Source organism: Chelonoidis abingdonii, chromosome 4 (genome assembly GCF_003597395.2).
Source record: "Chelonoidis abingdonii isolate Lonesome George chromosome 4, CheloAbing_2.0, whole genome shotgun sequence".
NCBI classification, from domain to species: domain Eukaryota; kingdom Metazoa; phylum Chordata; order Testudines; family Testudinidae; genus Chelonoidis; species Chelonoidis abingdonii.
This window is the reverse complement of record NC_133772.1, coordinates 70,754,269-70,764,324: the sequence shown is the minus strand read 5'-3', so window position 1 is coordinate 70,764,324 and position 10,056 is coordinate 70,754,269. Positions and strand designations below refer to the sequence as shown.

At 39.7% G+C, this 10,056-nt stretch overlaps 1 protein-coding gene across 4 annotated transcripts in view; it reads left to right on the top strand.

The window, feature by feature from the left end:
- The window catches only part of PAMR1 (peptidase domain containing associated with muscle regeneration 1), a 68,544-nt gene that overhangs the window by 51,728 nt on the left and 6,760 nt on the right, over nt 1-10,056 (top strand). For 3 of the 4 annotated variants that reach the window (XM_032805100.1, XM_032805099.1, XM_032805101.1), the window contains exons 7-8: nt 3,669-3,839; nt 6,706-6,918. In XM_032805100.1, the coding sequence (XP_032660991.1) occupies nt 3,669-3,839; nt 6,706-6,918 (384 nt within the window). The remainder of the gene's footprint in view (nt 1-3,668; nt 3,840-6,705; nt 6,919-10,056) is intronic. The other variant, XM_032805102.1, reaches the window with a different exon arrangement.

Genomic DNA, 10,056 nt, shown 5'->3' with positions numbered 1-10,056 from the left:
CCAAAACGTCTGTTAGTCTATAAGGTGCCACAGGATTCTTTGCTGCTTTTACAGATCCAGACTAACACGGCTACCCCTCTGATATGTGGGAGGAGATGTTATAATCTGAAAAGCTGGCAGTGAGTGCCAGGGTATATGACAGAACAAGGGACATTCCATTGACACCAAGTTGCTCCCTTAGTCTTAGAAGTAGGATAAGAGCCACTGATGCCTGTGCTTGACTCAGAGAGAAAGTCCTCCTCCTATAGTTTATCAAGACAGGTTTTTCCTTTTTCTGGCCCACTATAGCCATCTAACGCTACATCTGATCAACATGTGAAATCCATAATTACTTAAGAATCCCCAAAGATGTAAAGCTAGAATCACAGGACAATAGAAATCACTTATTTCAGAGAGAGGACCTGATCCTCAGCAGCTGGCCGGTTCAGGCTCATCTTGCTTCAGAGTGAGAGTTTGACTTAAAACCAGATCTCCAACAGAAGTCATTCGCTAAAGAGAATTATAAATAGAACCAGGTGCAGATGGCTGGACGTTTTGCTGGATTGCATGGCACAGAGTTAGGTATAAATGACATCTGCTTTCACAAAGTAGTCACTATTATATTTTAAACTTTTGAGAAATAGCTTCACAGACCATTGGGGGGGTGGGGAGGGTAGCGGTTGGGTGTATCCTGAAAGGAGCTGAGAATGTTGAAAGGATTTAACAAAATATCTCAGACAAAGAAGACCATCCTAAAATTCTATTGCATGCACTACACAATCTGAGGAAGATGAGAATCAGTCAGGTTCATGCACCTAACAGGCAGCCATCCAGATGATGAAAGGAAAGAATTATATGAAGCACACAAGGTGCTAGGATTTCTTTCAGGATCATCCGTGGAGATTTCATTGCAAAAAGTGGCCATGAGGTGAAAAGGATAAGGGTTCAATGGAGCTGTTTAAAATACAGTAGGGGATAAGGATGAAAAGGAAGAGAAGCTGAAAGGAACAAAACAGAGAAGAGAAACTCAAAAGGGTAAAGGATGCTATAAGGGTAACTTTATTACGACTGCCAGTCCAGTTATTATAGAAGACAATGCAGGACTCAGCTACAATAGCACAATCTGATGAATGTACTGTGGTATAAAATCTGATTAGTTTTGATGAGAGCAAAAACTAACGTACAAAATGATCCAAGGAGAAAACAAAATAATTGACTAATTCTGCGCTTACAGTGGCAAAGGTGGAAGAACAGGACAGAAGTGAGATAAATGTTTGAAAGACTGTTATGTCAGAAGGGAACAGACACACAGCAGGTAAAAATATAGGTAACAAAGGGAATGTCTTTATTTATAATACTTAGCCATTATATGATGAAAGCACTGTGGAGATATTAGCTAATCCTCACACCATTTCTGTGAGGTAGGTAGTTTTATATCCTCATCTGGGGGATATAGAAAGCAAAGTAACTTACCAAGACCCCACCATGAGTCTGTTGACCAGTGAGGATTAGAACACAGGCTTTCCAACTGTGTGCTCATTCCTCTTGGTGACAGTGTCTTTATTAAATTAGCCCATAATTTAAATGCAATTTAGCTCATAATTTTGATATTGGGTGTTGTACCAAGATAATGGAACTGAACTGTTAAAGAAAACCTTGAGATGGACAAAGCTAAGAAGGTCACCAGTCTGGAAACCAATATAATGGACAGGACTAGAAACTGAAGGTCATCATGTAGGATATCAAGCAAGAAAGATACCCTGAGTCTGTGATATTCTCCCAGAAAAAGTTATAGTAGCTGGACAAAGATTCTATCAGAATGGATCCCAAAGATTGGGAAGCACAATTTAAACTGGTTGAAATATACTGTAGAGCTGATATGGGATATTGGTTAGGACTACTGAGATGCAGAAAGCCCTATATGGGAGAAGAAGATTAATTCTGAGTGTGTTTCACAGATATTTATAGTGCTTTCCTTCTTTTTTTAATGTATGGCAGTTGACAAGTCTGTTGTGACTTTATATTTAGAGAGGAAAATTAGGAGCACGATGGAATAAATTAGCATTCCGAGAAAGATATGAAGAGTGACTGAGAATGGAGAGACTACACCTGGGCAGGCAAAATATGTTTAGAGATTTTAAAATACCTAGAAAAAATGCTTGAACAGTATGATGATTACATTTCCCCTCTGCTCTCTTTCCTTTACATATGTAAAGCTATCAACTAGAACCATAACTGTATAAAAGATTCTTTGGTCAATTTTTAGCATTATCATTTGGAGTATTCTGGATACGGATGTATCCAAGTCTAAACTCTGAACCCCCCAAGTTTGGGAGTGTTTGGATTTGGTATCTTTTCTAGTTACTAAATGTCCAATGGTTTTCTCTCCCAAGGCTCACAGAGCCACGTTGCCAAATGATTGCTTGAAGTGTGTAATATTTCTCAAAATGGTGAGAATTCTATGGACCCGTGATGCTTGTGAATGGTATGACATTCAGACCTGGTCTTGCAAAACTCACTCCCATAAATAGTCCTTATTTATGTGAGTAGTTGCATAGACTTCAGTGAGTCTACTCGCATGTCTCATGAGTAAGGATTACAGGATTGGACGCTGAGAGGCTTTGCCATTGACATTGATAGGAACAGGATTTGACCATCAGTTAATAAGTAACAATATTCTTTACACTTCCAGTTAATGAAATAGTAACATAGTAGAAGAAAAATTCATAATCCTATGAAGGAAGTGTGAAACAGGAAAGATATATCTGGCATCCATCTGCACTGAGACTATCATCTTCTCTGGGCACAACTGCTCTTATATAACAAGATAACAGGCACCACTGAAACAGGTAAAACCTTAATCCTGCAGGGCTACACCTGCGTGGAGCCCAATTGACTTCAATGGTGCATCTGTTCTCAACGAATTGTGGAATAGGACCCAAGATACACAGAAAGAGAGAGACACTGAATCTTGTGCTCTCTATTATGCCCTTAGAGACATTCTTCCTCGGTGTAATTAAGCTACCCAGCCAACCAGTGTACAAAGGGTGCTGTGACTTGAACATTTACTATCTGCAATAGTTATATTTATTGGGATTTTTCAGTATATCCCAATACAGAAAATACTATGGAAATGGTAAATATTACATTATGCTAAATGACAAGGTCCATTTTTAACGGTCGTTGTTGGGGCCCCACAAAACACAGCTGTACATGCTTTTAGATGTGAGTGAGAAATATTAAAGAGTATGTGAAAGCTGAAACAAGAATTTTAAAGAATTTCAAAACTGAGGTTTCCAGGTTCTAAATTATATCTAGTATTTCTCTGTTGACCGACAGAGTACTTCATTTAAAACTCCTACTGAGATGGAGGGAGCTTCAAAAAGGGACAGTTTCAGCAAATTAAGGCCCCAGTCCTGCAAACACTCAGGCGTGTGTTTACCTTAGCACTCATGAGTAATCCCATTGAACTGAATGGTACCACTCGTGCTGAAAGTTAAGCATGTGCATAAGCGTGTGTAGGATCAGGATCACTGAATTTTTTAAAGAACTTGCATGTATCTGGTCTTGTAATTTTGATTCCTGTGCCCATTTTAAGCTATTTTTTTAATGTTCTACATAAAGAATCTTCCTAACACAATCCTGTTTTTGTAATAAAGTGGATTTTTTTGAAATATCTGAACTGTCAGTGGTGATGTGTAGGACTCCAGGTGCTCCTGCTCATGGTATTATGGAAGGAGATGACTTTAAATACGGGGCCCAGGTTTACTTCAAGTGCAACGCAGGTTACAACTTAAAAGGCAGCCGTGTTGCCTACTGTCAGCTTGATGGGAGTTGGTCAACACATCATCCTGAATGTGGTAAGGTTGCTTTAAGTTTTGATTCTTATCATGCCTAATCCATTGTATTGTCATTAAAACAAGCTATTGGGATTTAAATATTGGAATGTCAAAATTTCACTTGGAATTGGGCATATTCATGATTTAACACAATATTCTTTCATTTCTGTATTTTTAAGACACTATAGTGGATATTAATTTACTATCTTGGTGCCCAGGCCTGCAATCCTTACTCAAGCAAAGTTCCCATGGTTTCATCTATGCCTAAGCAAAGACTGCTGGGCTTGGACTATGATTGCACAATTTCTAGAACCTGAAATACAAAAGAGGACAATGTGTCTTGTGCATTAATGAATAGCTATTTCCAGCACTACTGTGCATCTGATGTTTCTTCTGAAGAGGTTTGTTGCACTCTGTGGCAGTGATTAAGTGGCGTATTGTGGGGAGAACAGAGTAACATAGCAACACGACAGTTGTGCTAGAAAAAGAAAAGTACTTTTAGTTAACGTTGCCTTGCTAGTATGAAGGCAAACCTTAGATTTGCCATTGAAGATCCAAATCTTTCTTTTCCACCCCTCTGGCCAAACAGTGTCATATATATATTTCTTCTTCCAGAAAGATGCTTCTGTTTCAGTTGTTTCCCACTGGAAAGCTTTTGTTCCCAGATTCCAGAATCCTTTGTGCTGCTTGGAGTAGGGCTTTCAAAAAGATGCTAAGGCAAACAATGCAAAATATTCTGAGGAATATTTGGGAACTCCTTAATAAGAGCTCTTGGAGGTCAGCAAGCACAATTAAGGACATCCTTTGGGATGAATAGAAATTGTCCAACTGAAATAAAATGTTTTGGAGTTGGGTCTATGACAGTGTCCCTAACATTATGATGACATTGGCTGCACCTCTTTAGTCTATAACTTGGTCTGCCTCTAGCCTTGTCTATTATTAAAGCTATCTATGTTGTAAGAAGTGTGTTCTTCCCAACTGGCTTCTCCTTCTGTTTAATCTGTCAGATAAGTCATAGCCCTATACTTAACTTATGTCACAGTCTGACACCACAGGAATGATAGTGCTGTCACAAAGTCAGTGATGTGCAGGGTCATATAGGAGAGGGCCCTTTTCAAGTGGAGGCAGTTAGCTTACTTGGTGCAGAGAAGTTCAGGGACTTCTGAAATACAAGGGCTTTACTAGCCACTTGGTGCAAACATGCTGGATGCTACTATGGAAAATAGAGTACAAAAAGGGGCTCCTTGGTGTGATTTCTTTGCATTACTCAACAGGGATAGACTGACGTGGTGTGGTTTCCTCCTGTCCAGAATGACAGGCCAGATGGCAGCCTGAGTCAGTGCCTGTAGGCAGATCAAGTATTTGTAGGGTAACTACAGATAGGCACATCAGGTATCTTAATTCCCCATCTCCATTTCTGTGACTTTCTGTGAGATCACATGGTGATGGGAGTGGTATTGTGAGTCATGACCACTAGCAATGTACCAGCCACAAGGTCTTGTGAAGGCAATGAAATTAATATGTGAACAGGAGTAAAACAAGGGGGAGAATGATGGAACTAAACTAAAAGCAGGCATAGAGCTTCCTTCCTCTCCCTCTCCTGAGCATCAGGGAGCTCAGCTTCACCTCTTCCTGCCTCTTCAATATGGTCCTGATTCAGCAAAGCACTTATGCATGTGCCTAACTTTAAGCAGGTGATCAAGTCCATCTCTATTCAGCATGGCACTCAGGCATATGCTTAACTTTAATCACATGCTTAAGTCACATTTAAGTTAATATAAAAAGAACATGCTTAAGCACTGTGCAAAATAGGGATGGATTTAAGCATGTGATTAAGGCTAGTCATATGGTTAAATGCTTTGTTGAGTCAGAAAGTATCTGGCAAAATGAAGACTTATGCCCAGTTCAGGAAAACAGATAGTAATTGCATTGACCCTATCTATGATGCAAAAAATACACATTAATTTCAGCCTCATAAGAAAAGCAGGGGGAAAAAGGTCAATGATTGCCAATGGACAATATTAATGGGAAATATTTTTATTACAGAGCTTCTAAATGGGTAACACAAACAACAGAATGCTGAAAAAAATAAAAGAGTGGGGGGAAATATCACTGTAAGGAACATTTTCAACTAGTTGTAAGCCACAAAAAAGCAGTGAAGAGTAGGAGAAAAACAAAACAAATAAAGGGAAAAGAAAAATGGAAAGGGGATTGAGGAAGAAAAGAAAAAAAAGTTTTTTATAGATAGAACCTAATGTGAATAAGAACGTTTTCATATTTGTTCTTTATTTCAGAGAAAATCAGTGTTCTTTATATTTCAGCACTTCCCTGCATTAAGATCGCTATGTTAATGCTAAAAGAAAAAGAGAGAGAAAAGAAAAGAAACTGAATATAAACAAAAGTGAACCTAAGTAATCTAGTTTCATTATCCAAACCTAGTGAAATGTGGAAAGTAAATAAAATAGGAAAAATGGTGCAAAAGACCCCGATCCTGCAATGTTTTATGTATATTCTTAATTTTATGCACTGTAAGTAGTCCTGTAGAGGCCAATGGAACAACTCATTGTGTAAAGTTAAGCTTATGCCTAAGGTTTTATAGGACTGAGGCCTAAATTAGATTTTTAAAACTGTTTTCAGTTTAGAGCCTTTCAGCTTTTAAAAAACCTACAGCGCTGTTAGCAGTATGGCTATTAGCCTAGGGTAAGACTTCTACATTGACATTGTCCCTTTAATATTTGTTGCTGACTAGTTCTGGCATCACATTTAGTTTAAAAAAATAATTGTAAATTAAGTATAATTTGTGTAGCACTGTCTGCATGAAATGTCAAATGATCAGGGGCTCATAATTAATTTTCTGTGGAAAATGTTTACTTTTTTTTCTTGTTAGTTCTACAAGAAAAAAACTGCTCAGACCCTGGTGGCCCATTCAATGGGTATAGAAGAGTGGTGGAAGACACTGGGCTAATGACCGGCCGCTATGCAAAAATCGGCACAGTCATTGCTTTCTTTTGTAACAACTCATATGTTCTTAGTGGTAATGAGCAGAGGACCTGCCAAGACAATGGAGAATGGTCAGGGAAACAACCAATCTGCATAAAAGGTAGTTTTTGTCTCTTTGCTACAGCTCATAAAAACTGATATGTTTTACTTGGAGTTTGTTTTGTATATTATTTTCTGGTTAAACTATCTGTTTTCTAAATGCCTTCAATAAAAGTGTGTGAAATGGCTCAATCAGATTGGCACCCGATACTGAAGCTGATAGTCTGCCAACTTTCTCTGGCTGCTGAGCTCAGCCAGGGAAGATGCTAGTGATTCCAGCAGAAGTTTCTTCCTTTAAGAAAGTATAGAAATGTATCTCATTTCCCCCAATACCTTTGTTTTCCGTACTCTCATATTGGGATCAGATATGGGCAGGGTCAGTGAATCAAAGAAGACCACCGAGGAACTGGAAAATGAAGAAAGCTCTATTGTGTATAAGGAATTATTAGCCTTGCTGTCACAAGTCCAGTTTGCAATCAGACTTAGTCAAGAGGACTCCTTACAATAGTAAGGGTTTGCAAGATCAGGCTTACAGTCTGCAGCCTTTGAAGACTTGGTTCAGCAATCCATCTGCATTCAGCAAAGCACTTAAGCACATGTTTAAGTGCTCTGCTGATTCAGGGTCTAATAGACGTGATGGGAACCACAACAAGAGGAAGGAATTTGTGTTGGGAACTGTCTAAACTTTTCCCCCTAGAGAGAGAATTTTGTAATACATATTAACAGATTTTTGTTAAACAAAATGAAATATTATAAGAACAATTATTTATCCTTTTGGGGTTTTATTCTGTATTTTAAGGTTTAAATACCCTCACTGCACATTGTGTTAAGTGTTCCATTGATAGAAAGTACCTTTTACCTCTAACCCTTTTGATTGATGTTAACAATTACCCAAGATTTGACATGTGTTATTAATCAAAAATGCAACTTAATATTGTAGAATGCCACAGTGTATGACTTCTCAAACATATAGATGAACCACATCCAACAGAAATCCCACAGTCCATCCACTTTACTGGAGGGAAAGAGATCTTGGCACAATCAGCTGAATTATTAAGGACCCATCAAATATCTATGCCCCCCACCCCCAAATAATTATAATATACATAATTTAAAGTCCTGGGATTCCCCCTTCTGTTATCTTAGGCAAATTTGAGTCAACTTGTTATGTTTGTTCGAATTAGGCCCCTCTCCCAGAAGGGTGTATGAGCTGACAGGTTGGCAGCTATCTGTAATATCCTACTATTTTCATGCCAGGTGCCCAAACATCTGGATTATCCATGTATGCCTAGGCAGATGGTGATTATATATTTATATTCAATTTAACAAAAGTTCACTCAGATTGCAAATAATCAGGTGTGGTCTTTTAATTATTGCTCTGCAAAAGCACTGGTGGTCATTTCTCTCTCTGGCTAAAACTATTATACCTGCCTAAGGCAGAAGAAACTCAGATATTACAAGGATGGGTGCCTGGAAAATGAGATAGATAGATAGATAGATATAGATAGAGCAACAGAAAAAGTATTTTTAGGGGCAGAGAAAAAACTGGGATCCTCAACTAGTCTCTTGTAGTATATCACATTCTTGGTAGACATTGAAAAGAGTTTGAGGCCACGTCTACACTACGGGATAATATTGAATTAGCTAAAATCAGTTTTATAAAACTGATATTATAAATTCGATTTCATGCGGCCACACTAGGCACAGTAATTCAGTGTTGTGCGTCCATGGTACCGAGGCTAACAATGAAATATTCAATAGAAGACGTTGCTTGTGAGGTAGCTCTCTCCATACCTCCCAAGTTCCTTGCAGTCCCCCCGCCCCTTATTCTGCAGCGTGATCATTATGTCGCGGGTGGTTCTGCAGTTAAATTGTCGTCAGCATTCTTCCTCTGGGAAACATCAGGCTGACATCCAATTTCACGCTGATTTTCCCCTGAGATTGCACCTGCAGACCCTAGCATGGCAACCATGGGCATCAGCTATTTTATTTTACCCACACAATATGAATGTTACTGGAACCATTTGCCGCGAGAGCCAGAGGCACGATTACTTCCAGCACTACACACGCAGCATTTCACTTGCTTTGCAATGATAGCAGAGATGGCCCTTATCTGGTCCTTCTCTATGCCGAAGAGAAACTGGCAAATGAGATGACAGTCTCTCTCTCCTTTCTCTGCGAACTAAGGTGCATATCAAAATGAAGTGCCCCTGGACTGAAATTGGCCGAGCAACTAGGGCGGCACCGCAAAACAAAAGATTGACTCACTTGGACTGAGTCATATCCCCTCCTTATGGTTTCTAAAATTAGAGTCAGTACCTGGTCTAGCATAAGGGCAGCATGCTAAATTAGAAAGAACCAGTGTAATCAGAGGCACAAAGCTGCTCCGATGTAATGTCAGTATCACAGCGGGGGATGCCCTGACACACAACCCCACCATTGACTTCCTCTCACTCCCAACCAATCCTGCAGCTACCGTAGAAAAGAGCACGTGTCCTGCCCATTATGGTCATGAAGTAATAAAGACTGAGAGATAATGAAACACTGGTGTTAATGACATTAATGAGGGGGAGGAGCCTCTCACGCGCGCCAAATGATAAGTCCAGCAGACATAATAAGCACGGTGAGCGGGAAGAGAGGATCCAGCATGCTAGACGCTGAACTATGACAAGTCCAGGCAAGTACAGAATCTTTTCCTCAATACACACGAGAAAAGGAGGGGGCTATGAAGCCCCCAGTTGCTATGATGAAGGCCTAGGTTATTAGCCAAGTTCACTGTCTATCTACTGGGAGTTAACAAGCAATGTTAAGGACCCTCGTGTCAACATGTTAGAAATATTCATTTAGAAGGCGTACTAGTCCTATTCCACCGATCCTGAACCACCGAGGGTAGGGGAGAGGGAGAAGAAGGACGCGAGATATGAACTTCTTAACACTGACTGCAAGCAAATACGAATGTCTACAGCAGGCATCAGTCATAACACATACAGAGTGACACTGAAGTAGTCAAGAAATAGGAATTCTTTCCCTTTTCTTCACGTGGGGGGGGGGGGGGGAAATAATATCATGGACTGTTCCCTGAACCACGCCAGACACTGTGTTTGGAAACCTACAGACATGGGCCAGCAGGAATCGCAAATACTTCACGAGACTGCTGTGGACTGTGGATAGCTGGAGTCCTCAGTACATCTCTCTCTTT